The sequence below is a fragment of the Theropithecus gelada genome, chromosome 10 (assembly GCF_003255815.1).
Source record: "Theropithecus gelada isolate Dixy chromosome 10, Tgel_1.0, whole genome shotgun sequence".
In the NCBI taxonomy this organism is placed as follows: Eukaryota; Metazoa; Chordata; class Mammalia; order Primates; family Cercopithecidae; genus Theropithecus; species Theropithecus gelada.
In genome coordinates, this window is record NC_037678.1 from 40,336,575 (window position 1) to 40,359,105 (window position 22,531).

At 51.2% G+C, this 22,531-nt stretch overlaps 1 protein-coding gene across 4 annotated transcripts in view; it reads right to left on the bottom strand.

The window, feature by feature from the left end:
- Positions 1-1,922: 1,922 nt before the first annotated feature.
- OSBPL2 (oxysterol binding protein like 2) overlaps positions 1,923-22,531 on the bottom strand; it is a 59,390-nt gene continuing 38,781 nt past the window's right edge. For 3 of the 4 annotated variants that reach the window (XM_025399224.1, XM_025399222.1, XM_025399225.1), the window contains 8 exons: positions 19,254-19,436; positions 17,500-17,607; positions 16,746-16,835; positions 14,168-14,291; positions 11,549-11,677; positions 9,161-9,284; positions 6,748-6,838; positions 1,923-4,326 (listed from right to left, as the gene is read on the bottom strand). In XM_025399224.1, the coding sequence (XP_025255009.1) occupies positions 4,224-4,326; positions 6,748-6,838; positions 9,161-9,284; positions 11,549-11,677; positions 14,168-14,291; positions 16,746-16,835; positions 17,500-17,607; positions 19,254-19,436 (952 nt within the window). In that variant the 3' untranslated portion in view covers positions 1,923-4,223. The remainder of the gene's footprint in view (positions 4,327-6,747; positions 6,839-9,160; positions 9,285-11,548; positions 11,678-14,167; positions 14,292-16,745; positions 16,836-17,499; positions 17,608-19,253; positions 19,437-22,531) is intronic. The other variant, XM_025399226.1, reaches the window with a different exon arrangement.

Sequence of the window (22,531 nt, forward strand, 5' to 3'; positions counted from 1 at the left end):
TGTTGCCCAGGCTGGAGTGCAGTGGCCGGATCTCAACTCACTGCAAGCTCCGCCTCTCGGGTTTACGCCATTCTCCTGCCTCAGCCTCCCGAGTAGCTGGGACTACAGGCGCCCGCCGCCTCGCCCGGCTAGTTTTTTGTATTTTTTAGTAGAGATGGGGTTTCACCGTTAGCCAGGATGGTCTCGATCTCCTGACCTCGTGATCCGTCCGTCTCGGCCTCCCAAAGTGCTGGGATTACAGGCTTGAGCCACCGTGCCCGGACGAGGGACATCTTTTGAGGGGTCCCGAGGGAGACCCAGCTCCCACGCTGCCTGGCGAGCAGCAGGAGCCACAGCCAAGTTCTCGGCCACCGCAGGGGCCCCGTCTTTTGTGCCCACTTTACACACAGGCAAGTCCAGACGTGCCCATCAGAGAAAACTGGGACCATCATGACTTCCCTCGGATGGATTGAACTCTCCTCTGGGTCCAGCTGTGCCCCTTGCCCACGCCCTGTGAACTCTGTCGCCCAGCACAGTGGGAAGCTCATCGGAACTTGTAACTGTCTTTGCTTTGTTTTCCTTCACGGAAATGACAAGAACCTTTAAAACTTGTAAATCCCCATTTCTGCTGGGGAGAAATTTTCCCCAAAGAGCAGGACGCAGGACGCCTTGTGAGGAGGCCTCCAGGAATTTCTCTCGTCCTGTTCGAACCTCCTGACCTTGTGTTCGGATGTGTCTGGCAAACCGTGGCAGGTCCTTGGTGTTTAAGGCCAGTGCCCCAGATGGACAGCTCCATGCTCAGACACGTGGACAGTGGGGTGCCCGGAGGCCACCAGGGTGGCATGTGGCACTTCAAGTGCTGGGCCCTGCTGGGTCTGACATTTGTGTCCCCTGCAGCAGACTGTTTGTCGGGCAGAGTTGTAGCCCTGACCCTCCAACCAGCACAGATGCCGTGAGTTCTGGAGATGGGTGTCTGGGAGTGGTGGTGGTGACCGGGAGCACCTGCAGGCACCGCTCTTCTGTGCCAGCTTTCCCACTTGCCAATAGAGGCTGGGAAACACATGGCGCACACAGGTGCCTCCCCACGATCAAGGCCTCTGGGACGCTGGCTCAATCTCCGCCCAGACAGCAGTCTCTGGAGGGTCTGGCCTCAGGGAAGCCTGCATCAGCAAAACGCTGGATGCCCATCAGGGCCCGGGACCAGAGCCGGCTGTCCTCACTTCCCACAACCCCAGACTCGCCCAGTGAGAAGGCTACAGGTGCTGGTGACACCTGACCCCTCACCGGCCTCGGACACTAGGGCAGGGCAGACGTCGCAGGTGGCTAGCGACTCAGATCCACACCATCATCCCGGGTGAGCCTGGTGAGCAGCGATGCCAACATGTGCTTCACATACAGCTCTCCGGGAGGCACGCCTGTTCACCATTCTGTCTCCAGCAGCTCACAATACATATACCCTGAACCAATGACCATGGAAATGAATTCTAATTTCAATTAGCAATAGAATCCAATCAAGGTATTAGGTTCTGTTGGGGAATAGACTTGCTAGGTTTTTCATTCTGTAAGGACATCCTACATAACAAGATTAATTTTAAAAGAACCAAGGTCCTGGTACAGTAGCTCACACCTGTAATCCTAGCACTTTGGAAGGCTGAGGCAGGAAGACTGCTTGAGCCCAGGAGTTCAAGGCCAGCTTGGGCAACACAGTGAGATCCTGTCTCTACAATTATTTTTTTTAAATAGCTGGGTTTGGTGGCATGCGACTATGGTCCTAGCTACTTGGGAGGCTGAGGCTAGAGGACCGCTTGAGCCCAGGAAGCCGAGGCTGCAATGAGCTATGATTGCACCACTGCACTCAAGCCTGGGCAACTGACCCTATCTCTAAAAGTGAATCAAGCACCAAGACCCTTGGTCAAGGCCATACTCACACTCAAACACGTGGCCCACGAGAAGGCCATCACTTTGCACACATTAAGTGCTGGCCATCTTTATTAAATAGAGATGTTTAACATTCAATAGATATCAAAGGTGACAAAAGTTAGGTCATAGTTTACGTGTTAGCATTTGCAGAAACAATAACAAATAATAAAAAGTTAAAATAACCTTTGACACACAGCTGCCTTTGCAATCAGCCTTCCTACCGTTCTTCCTCCACCTCTGGTTTGGTGTCTGTGCTCAGGGACAGCAGAAGAGGGGCTATCTATGCAGCCAACGAGCCCCTGAAATACCAGGAGCCTGGTGCTGGGAGAGGACTTGGAAACAAACCTGTTGGCAAATTATCTTAACCAGTAAGAATTGGAACGATCAGTAAGAAGTCGTTAAACTTCCCTAAATGCAGTCACTTTCAATGTGTCTGAGTCTCACCTTTGGATGTTCTCAGCTTTTAATCTTTCTTGGAGAATGAGCTGGTTCACAGCCGCAGTGTGGAAAAGCAGGTAACCTCCACCAGAGGCACATGGGCTCCACCTTCCAGCCATTGGGGATTTCCAAGTCTCCTCTTTGAAAAATGCCACAATCCTAAATCCTCAGACCCAGTTACAAGTCACCAAGTGCTTCTGTTCAGACACGTCTGAGTGGCTGGTACAGAGCTCGCAGGTCCCAAGGATGACACAGGACTTGGCACCGAACACCATCGCTTCCAGCTTCCAAAGCTACAAAATCAAGCTTTCAAAACACATGTTCACTTCTAGAAGTGCTTCCATCACAGGTGTGGTGTGCAAACCAAGACACACGCAGGTGGCACCTGTCATTCAGAAGTGCCGGCCTTAGTAACCTGGACTCCAAGCAGCTGTGCGTTGAGTGTGTGTGCATGCACACAACCGACAGTCCTTCATTCAAAGTGCTCCACTGTGATCTCTCGTGTTGACAATTCTACATAAAGAAAATCAGTCACGGCCAGGCGCAGTGGCTCATGCCTGTAATCCTAGCACTTTGGGAGGTTGAGGCAGATTACTTGAGGTTGGGAGTTCGAGACCAGCCTAACATGGTGAAACCCCATGTCTACTAAAAATACAAAATTAGCCAGGCGTGGTGGCGCATGCCTGTAATCCCAGCTACTCGGGAGGCTGAGGCAGGAGAATCGCTTGAACCCAGGGGGTGGAGGTTGCGGTGAGCCGAGATCGTGCCATTGCACTCCAGCCTGGGCAACAAGAACGAAACTCCATCTCAAAAAAAAGAAAAAAAAAAGAAAGAAAATCAGTCACTTGATAAAGGTGAATGCTGAGATGGACACATACCTATTTTTGGTTAAATAACTTTAATTACACCACTGTAAGTAGATTCTGCCTCTGACCGTCCCACAGCACACAACCGGATGTGATTCTTGTCACTTCTATTTTAAACATGCATACTGGGAAAAACAGAAACACAAGAGTGCTATGGGTACACGCGACGTGTAAAAAGAAATGAACCCCTTGAAGACATGGACATGGTGTGCAGTGACAGCCAGGCCTCACTGACGACAGGGCACGCAAGTTGGAGCCAGGACGCCTCTGAGGCGGGAGCAGTCTTAGGATTTCCTGTCATGCTCTTGATGCTTCTGCCCACTCTGGGTTGTCACGGTGATGCTTCATTTTGGACAGTATAAAACCGGTGATTAATGCATATCTTGCTCTTTAGCAAAATACTATTCAAGTAGTTTTAACTTAAATATTTTAAAAGTAATCTTTACATTATTGAAGATTGTTAAAAAATACAGAATCTGACAACTGTTCACTCAATCTGATGCTCTGAAACTCTTCACTTCTGTATTACCATAATTTAGAAGGCAATCCCTGGCCTTTATCAAGCTCTCTGCAGGATTATTTTCAAGATCCATCTTTCCCCCACTGGTTCGAGTTTAAAAGACTTTCAGAAGCTTTTGCCACTGCATTATAAGGAGAACATGAACCCCTTCCCACTACTTCCTTTAGCTACACATTCTATGACTGAGAGTGAGCTGGAAGCTAAACAAGCCCCAGCTGATTTCTGCCACATACAAGGGCGCTGTGAAGAATTTCCCTGTTGAAACCTTAATGAAGACGATGATCCCAAGTGAAGCTTTATGAAGAGACGGTACAGCAGAGAGTGAAATGTTTGGCAATCAACAGTGAATTAGAATTACATCCTTGATCAGGGACGGTGCTGTCGCCGCGAACACAGTCGTTAGAAAAGTTGGTTTCTGCTGTGACGAGGCTCAGAGTGGCCACTCGAGGAAGTCCAGCCTCGTCAGCCTCCGGTCCCGGGCCCCAGGCCCCTCCAGGCCCTCAGTAGATATCTGGGCAGTCGGAGAAATTCCGCTCAAAGTAATCCCCTGCATACAACCAGTCGGGGGTCCCAGTGTAGGGGTTATTGCCTGGGTAGAACCACCTGCCGGACACAAGGGAGGGGTCAGAAGATGCTCAGCCCAAAAGGAAAACGCAGCCCTGCTCTGGGGGCAGGAGTGTGTTCCCCCAACTCAGCACCATCACAGTACCATGGGTTTTAAAATGCAGCCCAGGGTAACAACCTCAATGGAGGATTACTGATCCTGTGGTCACGTGAATGCTGGAACCTAAAGATATGCAGCCACCCATGTCCATTTCACTTCCCAACAAAATCTGGAGGGTTTAACTCAACACAAAATCCTCACACTGGGCGCTTATCAGAGAAGTTACTGGAGCCTAAATAATGCCTCTCCCTTTTCAAGGCAAAAGCAGTTACACTGTTCATATTTGCTTTCATTTGAAGCAAACCAAGTATTTGATTTTTTAATTGAGGACAAAGGAAGACATTATAGGCAAAGAGAAGGTAGCACAGGGCCCGGGTTGGGGCTGGCTCAGCTGCCATCCGCAGCGCCCAGTTGGCACTCAGGGCCCAAGGGGAGTCCTTGGGGCTGGTTCAGCTGCCATCCACAGTGCCCGACTGGCACTCAGGGCCCAAGGGGTGTCCTTAGTGTTGGGGGTGGGGTGGGGGGGCGGCACTCACAAAGGAGAAGACATTTTCTTCAAAGGATAAAAGATCATTATTTTCACATTATATTTTTTAACACTTTAAAAAAACAATGAAGAGGCTGGGCACAGTGGCTCACGCCTGTAATCCCAGCACTTTGGGAGGCCTAGGCGGGCGGATCATGAGGTCAGGAGATCGAGACCACAGTGAAACCCCGTCTCTACTAAAAATACAAAAAATTAGCTGGGCGTGGTGGCTCATGCCTGTAATACCAGCTATTCAGGAGGCTGAGGCAGGAGAAAGGCATGAACCAGGAGGCGGAGCTTGCAGTGAGCCAAGACTGCGCCACTGCACTCCAACCTGGGCGACAGAGTGAGACTCCGTCTCAAAAACAAAACAAAACAAAACAAAACAATGAGGAAAGGTTAACTATTTTAAAGCTGATTTTTCTCTGGATTAAGGGCAAATTCCAAATATCAAACCATTCAAAGCCTAGTATTAAATTAAATTGGAAGCCCAAACAGTGAGAATTGGTTTCAAAATGCCAGCCACAAGTAAATCACTGGATACCATTGTTATTGGGCCTTGAAAATGAATCCTACCAAGTAGGTGGCCTAACAGAATTAAGATGCTTCACAAATACCCAAAGATTGTTCTAACGAACTAAAACCTTTTACTTATAAATACATTTAAAATTATACTTGGCCGGGCGCGGTGGCTCAAGCCTGTAATCCCAGCACTTTGGGAGGCCGAGACGGGCGGATCACGAGGTCAGGAGATCGAGACCATCCTGGCTAACACGGTGAAACCCCATCTCTACTAAAAAATACAAAAAAAAAAACTAGCCGGGCGAGGTGGCGGGCGCCTGTAGTCCCAGCTACTCGGGAGGCTGAGGCAGGAGAATGGCGTAAACCTGGGAGGCGGAGCTTGCAGTGAGCTGAGATCCGGCCACTGCACTCCAGCCTGGGCGACAGAGCCAGACTCCCTCTCAAAAAAAAATAAAATAAAATAAAATAAAAAATAAAATAAAAAAAAATAAATAAAAAAATAAAAAAATAAAAAATAAAATAAAATTATACTTATGACAGTACATTACTGATTGAATCCTTATTCGATGGTTCTTTTCTCTTATGACTATTCTAGAACAAACTACAGCCAGCTTAGGACAGTTACAGCAACAGGAATCATGTCCTGGCAGCTGATGCTTCTGTGAGACCCACGCGGGCCCACGCCATCGTCCCAGCCTCCGTGGGCACAGATGCCACGGCACAGCACACGGGATTTAATTTTCACAAAACCTTTCCAGGTCACAGTGTGAAGATCAGCCTGAGTGGCGCTGACAGGAAGATGTGGTATTGGTGTGACAGGCGCGGCCTCCACACGGTGCCACCTCCCGACCCGCAGGGGCTGTGGCCCTGGGGGACCTCAACCATACACTCACCAGCTGTGTTTTCCTAAAGGGAGCAGCCACATTCAGGCAACATTTTCTCTTTAACTTTGCCACAGTTGAGAAGAAAGCTTTGGGCCAACACACCATGAGGCCCGGCAGTAGACCCAGGTCTGAGGTGACAGGCACTCTGCACAGGCCACCCCCAGCCGGATGGTCTCGGCAAAGTGTGCACTAAGTTGGGATGGGCTCTCACCTGGGCAGTGGGAACCACATGGGTCAGGGGCAACCAATGGTGTCACTACCTTAATGGAGCCATGGAACAGCAACTGTCCAGCCACAAGGGTGTGGGGGTGAAAGAAGGTGCTCCCCACCATCCCCAGGTGTGTGTGGGGCCTCTTGGCTGTCCCCAGGTGTGTGTGGGGCCTCCTCACTCCTTGCTGCCCCAGCCTGCGTGGCTACCACCTACTCACCTCGTCTGCCACTCCGCCTCCTCCCTGGCCCGCTCCCTCCGCGCTTCTCTCTGTTTCTCCTCCAGCCGCTCCTTCTCCTGGCTGGCCAGATCTAGGATAGAAACAAACAGTTTAGGTTAGACAGAGACCTCAGAACCGTACCCTGCCACCCCCCGTGCACCTAGATCTCTAGATGGCATGTCTCACTGTGGCTGGAATGCCACAGACAACAGCTTTTGTGATTGGGAAACCAAACACAATCACAACTGCCGAGGCCAGCTGCCAGTGCGCCAACGGGGCCCTTCCCAAATGGAGCTGAGCAGAGTGGGGGGGCTGCGTGTGCTGCACGTTCTACGACAGCGCGACTCAAAGTCTGCGGGTGCAGGAGTCTGAAGGACAGGCAGGGCCTGAGCACCACCTGATGCCCTAGTGTGCAAGCAGGCGCTCAGGATGGGAAGCCAGCCCCACCACGGGCTGTGCAAATCAGAGCCCATCTTTCAACCAAAGACGAGCTCCATTTAGCCTTAACCTTCCAGGGTAACTGCCATGTGGCTTCTGTGAAGGACTGGGCATATATTCTGAATACAAAGCATGAGAAGTTACATCCCTTCCCAAGTCACACTCCTCGTGAGCTGGGTTTCTCTCCGAACACATCACTAATTCAAGCCAGGTGCGGTGGCTCATGCCTGCGTCCCAGCACTTCCAAGGGCTGAGGTTGGCGGATCGCTCGAACCCAAGAGCTGAAGACCAGCCTGGGCAACATGGCAAAACTCCATCTCTATAAAAAATACAAAAATTAGGCCAGGTGCAGTGTAATCCCAGCACCTTGGGAGGCCAAGGCGGGCAGATCACCTGAGGTCAGGAGTTTGAAACCAGGCTGGCCAACATGGTGAAACCCTGCCTCTACTAAAAATACGAAAATTAGCTGGGCATAGTAGCAGGTACCTGTAAACCCAGCTACTCGGGAGGCTGAGGCAGGAGAATCTCTTGAACCTGTGAGGCGGACGTTGCAGTGAGCCGAGATCACACCATTGCACTCCAGCCTGGGCAAAAAAAAAAAAAAAAAAAACCCTGGCCGGGCGAAGTGGCTCACATCTATAATCCCAGCACTTTGGGAGGCCGAGGCGGGTGGATTGTGAGGTCAGGAGATTGAGACCATCCTGGCTAACACGGTGAAACCCCATCTCTATTAAAATATATAAAACATCAGTCAGGCGTGGTGGTGGGTGCCTGTAGTCCCAGCTACTCGGGAGGCTTAGGCAGGAGAACAGCCTGAACCCAGAAGGTGGAGCTTGCAGTGAGCCGAAATCGCGCCACTGCACTCCAGCCTGGGGGACACAGCGAGACTCTGTCTAAAAAACAACCTGCAAAAATTAGCCAGGTGTGGTGGCATGCACTTGTAGCCCCAGCTACTTGGGAGGCTGAGGCAGGAGGATCGCTTGAACCTGGGAGGTTGAGGCTGCAGTGAGCCGAGATCACACCACCTTACTCCAGCCTGGGCGACAGAGTGAGATCCCGACTCTAAAAATAAATAAATGAAACATCACTAACTCAAAACCCAGGACACTTTAGATATGCCTCCTCAGCCAGGAGGTTCCCTGCGGATTCCATCGAGATGAGTGAGTGAGAGAGACAGTTGTTCATCAGCCACGTTACAGACAAATGCTGCATGCAGAGCCCACCGGGAGAGTGTGAGGCTGCAGGATACGCCACACACGGGCCAGTGACTGCACTGAGGGCTACACGGATCCTCACGGTGGAACACCTGCAGTTTTCAAAATGTAATCTTAACTTTTGTTTAATAATAAAAAATGAGGAACTTGCACTTTGTTTTTACTGTGTTTTTTGTTGTTGTTTATGAGACAGGGTCTCGCTCTGTCATCCTGGCTGGAGCGCAGTGGCACAATCTCGGCTCACTGTCACCTCCACCTCCTGGGTTCAAGTGATTCTTGTGCCTCAGCCTCCCAAGAAGCTGGGATTACAGTTGGACACCACCGTGCCTGCCTAATTTTTTGTATTTTTAGTAGAGATAGGGTTTCGCCATGTTGGCCAGGCTGGTTTCGAACTCCTGACCCCAGGTGATCCACCAGCCTTGGCCTCCCAAAGTGCTGGGATTACAGGCGTGAGCCACCACGCCTGGCCTAGGACTTGTACTTTGTATGTATTCTTTTTCATTTCATTTTCTAGTAATGTAATTTTAATTTATTTACAAAAGGTTTGGTCTGAGGCAGGCAAGAGATCTTTAAAGCTCATCACCGCAGATGGTCTGAGAAGCCTAGCTGGAAGGCCTGCAGCCTGCCTGTTTGTTTAGGGAGAGGGACCAGGCTCCCCTTGTAGGGGAGAGCCTGGCTTCTGCCAGCGAGTGCTTTGTGCTCTCCCACCCTAGCCAGGGCGCCCTTGGCCCCAGCTCCCTCCTCTGACTGCAGGGACGCACCCATGTTGCCATTCTCCATGCCGCGGATGTCAGGGCGCAGGCGGCAGTCCGTGGGCGGCAGGGTCTTCTCCATGCCTGTCTCCAGCTCGTTGAGGCTCACAGTGAAACTGGTGAAATTATACATCTGTGGAGCAGGCACAGAGATGCGACCTCAGCAGGGCCTCTGAACCATGGACGATGCTCCAAGACCCCCAGTGGGCCTCTGAAACCCCACAGGTGCTACCTGACTGCCACCATGGGAACCTACTTCCACTCACGTTTTCCACTCGCAAATTCCATGCCTCTGCCATCTTCACTAAGTGCGTATCATGCACTGTGGCTGTAACGTTTGCATTTTGAGGTGTAACAGCAAAACTCACACACATTTCTTTTTCTATCTTCACAATTTCATTGACAGATTTGTCACCAGCTTGCTGGAAACACTTCGGCCACGCTACCTGTCTCCCACTCCTAAACCCTCAGCTTGTACCTGCTCCTTCCCTGCCCTCAGCCACACCTGCCCACAGATTCCTCCTCTTTACCCCTGCAGCTGCCAAAGCCTCAGCCCTGGGAGCAAGTTAATCTGTCACATTAAAAACCAGAATGCTTAGGGCATGACAGTCCCCCCGTGCCTAGGACAACCAGAGCCTTGCTCTGCCTGACTTCTGGCTTGCAGCTGTCTGCTCAGTGTCTCGTGGACAGCACACCCGAGCAGGCCTGTAGCAGCACCCTGCACCCACAGCCTCCCGGCCTCTGCACCACAGCCTCCCGGCCTCTGCAGCCCTCAGGGCCCCGGCTCCACTCAGGTCCTCCTGCCACAGCCAGGCCCTCCAGCCGCCACCCGTGTCCTCCCTCTTCTGTTGCTGCCCTCACAGCATATCAACAAGCAGCCAGAAAGGCCACAGGAAACATCAACCGCACCCGTCATTCCCTGTTCAAATGATTCATGGTGCCCCATGTCACTCATAACAAATACTAAAGTCATCTGGAGACCCCTGCACTCCCCCCACCCTCATCCTCATGGCCCCTTGGGCCTTCTAGCCCTCATACACTAGTCTACTCCAGGGGGCTCTGCCCTGGCTGTCCCCTCCACCCAAATGCAATCCCTAGACACCCCCACCCCTACCCCATGACTGAAGCCACAGCACTCAGATGCCCTCCCTAACACCCAAGGCACCACCTGGCTCTCAGGTGTGAGTCAACCACCTGCCCCACCTCCCTGCTGGGACCTCATCCGCCTGGTCCCAGAGCCCAGGCCCACAGGGCCTGGCAGGCAGAAGGACTCAACACATATGCTGAGCCAAAGGCTGGAAGCACAAGTTATCGTTAAAGAGACTTCCCTGAAAAAATACATAAGCAATTTTCCTAATAATAAATTTAAAATACCAATAGTATCGTTGGCAGGCCACAGTGTCTCATGCCTGTGGTCCCAGCAACTCAGGAGGCCAAGGCAGGAAGATTGCTTGAGGCCAGGAGTTTGAGACCAGCCTGGGCAACATAGCAAGACCTCCTCTCTACAAAAAATAGAAAATTAGTCTGGCATGGTGGCACACGCCTGTGGTCCTTGCTACTTGGGAGGCTGAGGTGGGAGGATCACTTGAGCCCAGAACTTGGAGACTGCAGTGAGCCAAGATCACACCACTGCACTGCAGCCTGGGTGACAGAGCGAGACTCTGCCTCTATCAAAAAAGAAAACAGCATTGTTAAAGCAGTTCATACTCTAATCAAATGGTAACAGCGACTGTTGAGATAACGTGTTTAGAGTGAAGGTTTTGCTTCCTTTTCTGTATTTTACACGTTCTGCTCTGTTTATGGGACACAAAAAATTGCGTAAGTTGCATATATTTTATATATAAATAAGAATTTATAAAAGATACTAAAATATTACATGTGATATTTATCGTATAACCGTATATCACATTTTGTCATAAGACATGTAGTTTATCTATATTTAATAAAAATTATAAGTGCAATTTTCAAAAATAAATATCACAATGCATTTAAGCATCCAAATTGACAAGTTAGAAAAGCAATCTCCCGAACAGGTCTGGAAGGCTCTTTTGATAATATGCACTCGGTGTGGGCCTTGGCTGGCAATGGCTGCGTCTGTCTGATGTTCCCAGGGGGGCACAAGCATGTGTGCCTGGAGCAGCGGTGCCCGGCCCCAACAGTGGACCCCAAGGCAGGCAAGCACAGGGCCGGGACACAGCTCCAGGGACAACAGAAGCCAATTCAACACGGGCAGAGGCCCCTCCGCCTGCTCTGGGACAACAGGCTGAGGCAAGGTGGCACACAAGGGCCCAACGACAGGGAAGAGCCGAGGTGCTGGGCTCAGGGGCAGGTCTGATGTGGGCAGGCAGTAAGGCCTGGCCTCACAGTGGGGGCGTCAGGCCACAGAGGGACACAGACCTGGGCAGAGTTGGGGGGCCGGGTGTTGATCCTCCAGAGCAGCTTGCTGCCGGGAATGACCTGCACGGTCTCCTGGGCCACAGGCACGTCGTCAGCCACGTCGCTGTCAGCCTTCCCAGAGCTGTCATCCTGAAACACAGAACCCTGCTGGGTGGCTGCCCACGGCCAGGCCGCTCTTGGCCAGGAGGACAGCTATTCTCAGAGCACCTTTCAGACCAGTCACCATGCCTGAGCAGAGCCAGGCGGCCCTTTTTTTTTTTTAGACGGAGTCTCGCTCTGTTGCCCAGGCTGGAGTGTAGTGGTGCGATCTCGGCTCACTGCAACCTCTGCCTCCCGAGTTCAAGAGATTCTCCTGCCTCAGCCTCCTGAGTAGCTGGGATTACCGGCACCCACTACCACACCCAGCTAATTTTTTGTACTTTTAGTACAGACTGTGTTTCACTATGTTGGCCAGGCTGGTCTCGAACTCCTAACCTCAGGCAATCCACCTGCCTCGGCCTCCCAAAGTACTGAGATTACAGGCGTGAGCCACCACGCCCGGCCTTTTTTTTCCCTAAACTAAGGACAAAATCAAATTTCCTCTCCAGTCTATGACACTGTCTGTCCATCACTGTATGGAGAGGAGCTGGACCCCAGTCCCTAAAGCAGCTCACACTCCCTTCGTGGGGCTGTGCTGTGTGTTCTAACTGATACCAAAAGCAGAGACAACAGGAGGTCAGTGGCCAGGCGTGTTCCCCTTCAGGAGACGCGGTACACGCGACACGGCACTTCACGGAGTCTGAGCGCCACTACGCGGCGGTGCTTCCAAGCAGTATGTTCGTTCTCACGCACGGCACCTCTCCAGAAGGCAGGTTCTGGGACTGAGAGCTTTCTAGATGGCGCAGCTTTGCCCTCCATCAAGAAATGACTCCTGTGTGGGGATTTCAGACTCTCTACATCCTGATGAGAAGAAAAACCCTGCCACATTGCTTCTCAAAATCAATGGGTCCTAGAAAAGGGAGAGAATGATTCCAGATGCAGCTGTGCAAGGAGATGACTGAAAACAAGGGAGTCCAAGTCCAGGGCTTCCTGCACCAGCAGGGCTGTATTCACACTGGCTATAGGCCGCGTGGCCCGAGGCTGGGCGAGGGGGAGCCGCGGCTCAAGGACAAGCCTTCACAGAAAACTCTCCTGTTTCTAGGTCACCTCAAGGAGTAGGAAAGCATCAAAAAACATCACTAAATGGATTTACCCTTCTAGGTCTGTCTAGTGTGTAAGCAGAAGTTTCCTTTTTAAATAAAAGAGGGTGATTAGAAAAGGTGTCTAACAGTACATGAATACTACAACATAAAAAACACTTGGGATCCGGAGGAGGCTGAACGTTTCCGTTAAATAAATATCGAACATTTCAGGCTTGGTACATTCCAATTCATTATGTAGAAAATATGACACCTGTTTTGAACTATTGCTTTTATTTTTAAGTTCAAGAACAACTAGTTTTAAGGTAATAAGTATTCCAAAGCTCTAGGGGGAAAAGCCTTGCCAATACTTTCTGGCTGTTGAATATATTATCTGGTACTCACAACTAAAAACAAAAAATTGAAATTCACTTGATTTTTAAAAATATGTCTAGGCTAACTCAAAGAAAGCGAGAAGATTTATTAAGAAGGACCCAGAACCTGGAGTTTCCAGAAAAGAAATGGCCTTGGCCGGGTGCGGTGGCTCACGCCTGTAATCCCAGCACTTTGGGAGGCTGAGACGGGTGGATCATGAGGTCAGGAGATCGAGACCATCCTGGCTAACATGGTGAAACCCCGTCTCTACTAAAAAATACAAAAAAACTAGCCGGGTGAGGTGGCGGGCGCCTGTAGTCCCAGCTACTCGGGAGGCTGAGGCAGGAGAATGGCGTGGACCCGGGAGGCGGAGCTTGCAGTGAGCTGAGATCCGGCCACTGCACTCCAGCCTGGGAGACAGAGCGAGACTCCGTCTCAAAAAAAAAAAACAAAGAAATGGCCTTGCCTGAGGGTCCCTCAGATACTTCCAGCCATGGGGGCCAGTGACTATGTATGACTCTAGGGCACTGGGGCCCACAGTTTATAGCAGCAGCCTCTGTGCAACCAAAATATAGATAAATTGGCTAGGTGTTGTGGTTCATGCCTATTAGTAATCCCAGCACTTTGGGAGGCCGAGGTGCGAGGACTGCTTGAGCCCAGGAGTTCAAGAGCAACATAGCAAGACCCCATCTGTACAAAAAAATAAAAATTAGTCAGGCATGGTGGTGCATGCCTATAGTCCTAGCCACTTGGGAGGCTAAGGAGGGAGGACCGCTTGAGCCTGGTAACTGGAGGCTGCAGTGAGCTATGACTACACCACTGCACTCCAACCTGGGTGACAGAGGAAGACCCTGAGTTGGGAAAAAAAAAAACAAAAAAAAACAACGGAAAGAAATACAGATAACCCACCCCCACTGATACTGGACCCCACAACATGTGGTTCAACTGGACAAATTCTGCACATTCATCTCTCCTGCTGGGGCCCAAAGGCTCCCTGCGCCCCTGGCAGGTGAGTTAAAGGCAGCAGCGGCCTGACAGCCCTCAGCGCCCAGGGCTCAGCTCTGCCCGGGGATGCCCCGGCCCTTACCAGCTTGGCCTTTCTCAGGTGGTCGCCTCTCCTCTCCTGCTTCTTGAAGGATTCATACGAAACGGGATCTATGCCCCACAAACATTCCGTCCATTTTCCATAGATCACAAAGAGCTTCTTTTTGCTGTAATTAAATGGGATTTTTAAAGCCAAGTTTTAGTCATTACAAACCATTTGTCTAAACACGTAGCACCTTAATTTTGACCCTGGAATAAATCCCCCTCAGGCAAGCTTTCTTACGCATTTTGGGACATCTCTGGACATAAATGCAAAGATGAAAATTTGCATTCTGGGACCATTCCGAGCCCTGATACACACCATGGAAAGGAAAATGAAGGGCCAGAAACCTAAAGGACGGACAGCCCACGGAGCTGCAGGAGATGGGAAGGGATGGAAACCCAAAGGACAGCCGGCCCTCGGGGCTACAGGAGATGGGAAGGGGCAAAAAAAGAGCGAGTGTTTTAAAATGTAAAGCTGCAGGCACCCACTGATCATTTTCAACATGCTGAACGTGCTGTGTGTGTCCTTCAGCCCTTTTCTATCCATCGGTGCAGTCAATGTTGCTTGATCTTTGGTTCCCCACCTGCCTGTTTTCATCAATAACAACCCAGAGACCTTTGCAGAGTGGCCACTAGAGCTCTCGATTCCAAAAGGGATGACGCCAAATAGTGCCAGGCTCCATTTTCTTTCTCTTTTTGCCTCTTGCTGGGAAGAGTCAACCATGACCACAGACCCCCTGGAAGTCCAGCTCTGACAGGCTCAGGACCCAGGAGGGGAGGGTGTCTCTCTGCCCTTGCAGAGTCGGCACACAGACACGGGGAACTGGGCCAGGCCTCACCTAGCAGACAACCTGGGGACAACTCTCTGTCTCCAAGGACAGAGCACCCTTAAATTTAGGATGGAAAACCGGAAAACCAAAACACACTTTACATGCACTCACTGAGGGTCAGCGAGTCTGGCCTCAGGGCCCCCACCCAGTTCTGGAAAAACACGCTCTACATGCACTCACTGAGGGTCAGCGAGTATTGGCCTTGGCGCGCCCACCCATTTCTGGAAACAGACAGCCAGCTGCTCCCTGGGCTGAGTTCCAAGGGGCAGAGGTGTCAAGGCACTGTAAGACTGCTGTCCCTTCTAGGTCCACACGTTGATTCTCACATGTTTTATGGGAGAAATGGTCAGTCATAAGCCTGGCCATTTTATTTAAAGGCTGTTGAAACAGCTACATTTCTGGTATATATTAGAGGGTGGACAGAGCAGAAACACCAACTGTCTTATTTTTTTTTGAGACAGCCTCTTGCTCTGCCGCCCAAGCTGGAGTGCACTGGCATGATCTTGGCTCACTGCAACCTCCACCTCCTGGGCTCAAGCAATTCTTGTGCCTCAGCCTCCCGAGTAGCTGGGATTACAGATGTGCGCCACCACACCTGGCTAATTTTCGTATTTTTAGTAGAGACGGGTTTTAGTAGAGACGTATTTTTAGTAAAGACAGCCATGCTGGCCAGGCTGCTCTCGAACTCCTGACCTCAGGTGATCTGCCCACCATGGCTTCCCAAAGCGATGGGATTATAGGCGTGAGCCACTGCACCTGGCCCTGTTTTACATTGGGGGCTAGTTTCTAACAGGAAATGTCTAAATTTTAGGAACTAGAAGGAACTTCATGACATTCTATGGCTCAAATTCCTTACTGGAAAAAAAAAAATTGAGACCCAGATTACAAAGTAATTAACCCAAATGGAGAGAAAAAAAACTGAAAAATTGGCCAGGCGCGGTGGCTCAAGCCTGTAATCCCAGCACTTTGGGAGGCCGAGACGGGCGGATCACGAGGTCAGGAGATCGAGACCATCCTGGCTAACACGGTGAAACCCCGTCTCTATTAAGAAATACAAAAAACTAGCCGGGCGAGGTGGCGGGCGCCTGTAGTCCCAGCTACTCGGGAGGCTGAGGCCGGAGAATGGCGTGAACCCGGGAGGGGGAGCTTGCAGTGAGCTGAGATCCGGCCACTGCACTCCAGCCTGGGCGACAGAGCGAGACTCCGTCTCAAAAAAAAAAAAAAAAAAAAAAGAACTGAAAAATGTGCTAAAACAGTACTGACCATTTCTCTGCTCACAAAAACTTGTGAAAGTCCCTGATTCAGACTGGAGTGAACCGGTCACGTGACACGGACACCCCACCAGCTAACACATTTGAGTCTCGCCTGACAGTGTGCATGGGGTGCCCTGCCGGGGGAGGGAAAGCGCAAGGCCACACTTCCCACCTCAGCTCTGCCGCAAAACGCAGTCTCGTCTCATCTCCCAGTGAAAACGGCTGACTTCTCGAGACAATGTTATCAAAAGAAGATGGCCCCAGTAACAAGCCACCTAGAAACTACATTCAAAAATACCCTTCATTTCCTTGTATGCTCAATAACAAAATGTCTTTCCAAAACAAAAAGGAGTCATACTTCTCGACCATGAACAGATGGCATGGTGTACCCGCGTCTCGTGCACGTCGGCACATGCAGGCCCAGGAGCACCTGAGCCCTCTAACGTGGACACACAGGCTGCAGTGCTGCCCCATGAACCACCTGGCAAGGACCTACTTTTTGTCTTGAATGTGTCCTTCCACCTTGTGAAGTTCTTTTCCGAATAATCCACACGGTTTAAAGTGAAGCACACACTTATGTCCAGTTCTGTGGGAAAAACAAACACAGGTTTCTGCTGCAAGACAGCAAACAGGCAGAAAGGGCAACTCTGTAACGGGAGAAGCACGATGGAGGACCCTGGAGCAGGCGGGGACTGACTGCAAATGGGTGCGGTGGGCCTTTGGGGCGATGGAAGTGTTTGAAACTGGAAATGTTGGAAATTGGAGCGATGGAAGTGTTTGAAACGGGCTGTGGGGATAGCTCCATGATTCGGTCAATTTATTAAAAAATCACTTAAGTGTCCACTCAGAACAGGTGAATCGTATGATGCATCAATTATACCTCACTAAAGTGGTGAAAAGGCAAAGCCCACCAGTCATAAGCTTCCAGGAACAGGGCATTCGAGCCTGGACAGTGGCCAATGGCTGCGGACGGCCACCGCGCTGCACCTGGCAATGACACAGCTCTTCGGCATAGCTCAAAGCCTTCAAGTAACGACCGTGACTACAAATGAGGCCGTGAACGAGGAGCACCCATGGCCAACACCGGTCAGAGTCAAGTCCAGGCAGCTGCTATGCCTGGGCTGGCGGGGACACGGCAGCAGCTCGTTGAGGCTGAGCTAAAGCCCACCAGGAGCCGGACGCTCACGCTCCCTGGCTCACCATCCCCACCCGGAGCCTCGCACTCTCACCCAACAGTGGGGTGCTGTCACCTGTGGTTTAAAATCTCCACTGTCCCATACTGCTCTATCCACAGCTTCCCGATGATGACGTTGTGGACACAGCAGGTGGGGTTGGTCCAGGTGTAGGCTTCGTTATGTCTGTGAAGACACCAGAAAACAAGCGGTCAGAGCACAGAGAAGGCAAGACACGACGTGACCTAAGACACAACAACCAGGCAGTGCTGGGTCACAGCAGCTGGCGCCCGCAGGACAGCAGCATGCTGCTTTGAAGCCCCTGCGACGGAGGCCGTGTATTTAGCATGCGTTTGAAATGTACTTCTTCTTTCCTTTGTAGCATCTACAAAGCTTTCTACTTAAATGTCAAGACATGTTAATAAGCAATCAAAGAAGACTGAACAAAGAGAAATGGCTTTCCTGTGAAGTCGTCAAAAGAAAAGCGACCTCCCCAAACACACATGGCAGTAATGCAGGGTCCTGGGCATGTGGCCCTGGCTATCTGAGGAACCGGCACGTGGCTGTGGAGGGGTGCAGGGTTTTCACCGCACTCCACATACTTGTTTCTTTTATTCCTCATCCTCCCAAATGGCCCCGCCCAAGAAGAAAACACCCCACAAATGTGAGGCAACAGATCAGCAGCCCCATGTTCTAAGGGGCTATGTGGAGGAGCCACAGTGAAGGCAGAAATCCACTCAGAGCAGGGTAGTGTGTGACACGTGTGGAATTCTCTGAACTTCCTGGGGGTGGAACCCAAATGCGTTCATCAGCAAGGTGTGCAACTTTATCAGCAAGGTGTGCAACTTTTCATTTCTGCACGCCTCTTCCTAAGAAAGCAAGGCCACTGCACAACAGGCACAAGGCTGCACCAGCCCCGGGACACACTCTCAGGTGCTTCTCCAGGTCCTTGTGGAACCTTCTAGCCACCATCCAGGCAGGGCCAATGTGAAGCAAAACCCACATCAAATGCTTCATCAGGCAAGGTGTCGTTTATTACTTATTTCTGTATGTATTGTTAGGACCTGGTGCCTACAACAAGACCGTAGGCAGTGGCTTGGCAAGACTCGCATCTCCGGACTGGTGGCCCAGGAGGACGCCAGCATCCGGTCTGTGTCTGCAGGTCTTAGGGGCCGGCATTTGTTGGAGACTTGTGTTTTGCTCTGAGGTGTCTTTGGTGGACACTGGCTTGGGAAGCATTCAGGCCGAGAGTGAAGAGCGGCAGTGAGCGGCCTCTCGGAGGGCCCCCTCCAATGCTGTTTCAAATTCCAACCCTAAGTCACCCCTGCCACATGAGCACAGGATGGGGGAGTGTGCAAAGGGCCACTTCCCTGGCTTCCTTCTCAGCTCTCTCCCCCGTGGGAGGCAGGACCCTGCAGCAAGCAGCCCTGAAGGGGCCCTGCCAGCAGGCAAGAAGGGGAGCCGGGACACAGGCACCATGGGTAACCGAACCCTCATCCCCACCGCAACCTCACGGTCCCCAGCCCTCAGAAACCCTGCCAGACTGGTGTGGAAGCTGCTACATTTGGGGCTGTTAGGCAGTAAAAGACAAGGAATACAATGAATGATGACTGAAAGGGGTGCGAATTCCAACTGCAGAGGTGAGGGCGCCCCCCAGCAACACGGGACCCTGGTCAGGAAGCTCATCTGAAGACGTTGCTGCTGTGGGGAGGTCACCACCTCAGGAGAAAAATCACAGGGTTTCCTCCGGAAGGAAGGCTTCCCTCCACATCACCAGCACCCATTTCAGTTTCTGCAGGAGGCGGCTCTCGGCAGGACGCACCAATACTCACTTGAGCAGCTCCAGTGTGATGGTGCCTCGGGGCTCCGCCTCCACGCTTTTGCCCCAGAACTTGAGCTTGGGGTAGATGGAGCCGTGGAACAGGAAGTCATGGTTGAGGCCTTCCGAGTGGAACGCACTGATGGGGGGATGGTGACTGACCTGTTCCGATATAAATCTGAATCCTAAATCTTCCCTAGGTCCAAGAAAAGAAAAAGAGAAACAGACACATTAATGGCAGCAAAATAAAAGAAAGGGCAGCTCAGACATCGTGCAGAGCCCCTCACGGGATGCTGGGAAGCAGGGGCCCTCCGTGCCACAAGATGTGGCAGAAACACCCAACACCGCCTCTCCGACATCGCACTCGGCCTAACATTGGCAACAGACACACACATAAACACAGCTTCCAGAGCACATCTGACCCACCCAGAGAGGGCAATGGTGCAGGAGGGGGCCTCCACCCCAACGCCCCGCTTGCTCTCCATGGGACCACCCGAGCCACAGCGGTGTCTCGCCAGAGGTGCCCAGAGATGTGGATAAGTGACCCTTACAGACCCCTGACTCCAAATCCTCAACCCCAAGGGACCCCCACTGCCTAGGAACTCAGGACACTAAACCCTTTCTGAAGAGGGTGCCCCTTCCTCTTCTACCAGGCCCCTGAAATTTCCGAGATGGAATGGCTCATACCCCAAAATATTCCTGTCCAGGAAACAGGATTTTTAGTATACCCTCTTTTTCAATCAAAATGTCAGCTTTTAATTGTTCCGGAACTGTGAATACACCTACAGGTGTAGTCATTAAAAATTAGAAAAGCTAAACCACATAATTACCAACTTAACTGGAATCAGAATTTCCAATCATTACAGAGGAAGGAAAGTTGAAAAATTAGATTTTAAAAGGTTGACTACTAAGGTATGTAATTTACAAAATGAATACTTGTCTAAGAAAGGAATGTGTATTTTTAGCTGTAACAAGGAATCTGTAGGGATCCAGGGTATTGGGAAAGGACTTGGTTCACGTCCATGGCCCCTAACCTGACAGACTGCCAAGGTCTCACAGACGCACAGCACATGGCAGACACTGGCAAGGACGATCTGCAAGTGAATGCGTGACAGACGACGTGTGTCGGCATGAAGAAGGTGCGTAGCTTGCTTCCGGCTGTGCAGCAAGAGCTCCGGCCCGGGTGCAGCCCCTGGGGAAGGCTGCTGGTGGCACGCCCCGCTCCACCCAGCCCAGGCGGCTTGCATTCCTTTCACTCACAAGGCTTCTTCTCTATCATCTAGAACTTCTTTCCTATTCTGATTTATCTTTTTCTTTTTTTTGAGATGGAATCTCAAAATCTCTGCCGCCCAGGCTGGAGTGCAGTGGCGCAATCTCGGCTCACGGCAACCTCTACCTCCAGGTTCAAGCGATTCTCCAGCCTCAGCCTCCTGAGTAGATGGGACAGGTGCATGCCACCATGCCCGGCTAATTTTTTGTATTTTTTAGTAGAGACAAGGTTTCACCATGTTGGCCAGGCTAGTCTCGAACTCCTAACCTCAGGCAATCTGCCCACCTCAGCCTCTCAAAGTGCTGGGATTACAGGCGTGAGCCACCGCGCCCAGCCTGATTTATCTTCTTCAAGACATTTTAATCATTTTCTAAGAGCCAATCTCGTGAATGCCTCCGACGGTGGCACAGCACGCTGACCAGAGGACGGGAAGGCTGGCAGCAGCAACAGGCTCAAGAGAAATATCGAGAAAAGGAAGCACACTCTGCATGAATTCAGAACAGAAGACTCCCGCACAAGTGATTCTCGTGGCCAGTCTTTCCCTTGTCCAGGCCTCAGCCTCCCCTTTCCCAGAAGCAGAAGCAGGGCTGCTCCCTGCAGCGTGTGCCAAGACCCACAGTCGCCTGCTGGACCCTGCTGTCACCACGCCACACTCTGTCCAAACTATCCTGCTTGCTCAAAGGCAATGACATCTAGAGAACAGGTGCTCGGCTGCCCAGCACCAGCCAACTTCTAAATCAGACGAAAAACACAAAGTTGGCATTCACGCATGGGCAGCGTGTGGGTAAGGACCAGCAGCTGACCCAGCCAGGATGAGCCAGAAACACTAGAATTTGAAGCTGTGACATTTATGTTGCTTCTCCAAACTGCATAGTGATTTATATACAGAAGTACAGGAAAGCCTGTATTACTAACAACAGCTCCTCCCCAAATGGTCTGACAGCCAGTGCTGACACTCACACTTTCTAGGACAAACATGGGCACACACTTTTAAACTTTTTTTTTTTTTTTGAGACAGAGTCTCGCTCTGTTGCCCAGGCTGGAGTGCAGTGGCCGGATCTCAGCTCACTGCAAGCTCCACCTCCCGGGTTTACGCCATTCTCCTGCCTCAGCCTCCTGAGTAGCTGGGACTACAGGTGCCTGCCATCTCACCCAGCTAGATTTTTGTATTTTTTTTAGTAGAGACGGGGTTTCACCAGGTTAGCCAGGACGGTCTCAATCTCCTGACCTCGTGATCCACCCGTCTTGGCCTCCCAAAGTGCTGGGATTACAGGCTTGAGCCACCGCGCCTGGCCACACTTTTAAACTCTTTACACACCAGAAGAAAGCCCATTTGAAGCAAACCAAATCCCACAACCACTTGCTCACTATTGATAAAAATCTCAACCATGGCCGGGCGTGGTGGCTCACGCCTGTAATCCCAGCACTTCGGGAGGCCAAGGTGTGCGAATCACCCGAGGTTGGGAGTTCAACACCAGCCTGGCCAACAAGGTGAAACCCTGTCTCTACTGAAAACAAGAAAATTAGCCGGGCATGGTGGCATGCGCCTGTAATCCCAAATACTCGGGAAGCTGAGGCGGAGAACAGGGAGAATTGCTTAAACCCACAGGCGGAGGCTGCAGCGAGCCGAGATCATGCCACTGCCTTCCAGCCTGGGCAACCAATGGAGACTCCGTCTCAAAAAAAGAAAAAGAAAAAAAAAATTCTCAATCATTAATAACACATAAAATACAATAAAGGGTCCCATACAGTGACCTGAAGTTTCAAAGGAACTGCACTTCTTTGAACCAAAGATGTCACTAATTGCACTGCACACCATTATTTTATGAAAGAAAGAAAAAAATGCTGCAAATGAAACTATGACTTGGGCTGGGCGCAGAGGCTCACACCTGTAATCCTAGCACTTTGGGAGGCGGAGGTAGGCAGATCACTTGAGCTCAGGAGTTCAAGACTAGCCTGGGCAACATAGCAAAACACTATCTCTATTGAAAATACCAAAATTGGCCGGGCGCGGTGGCTCA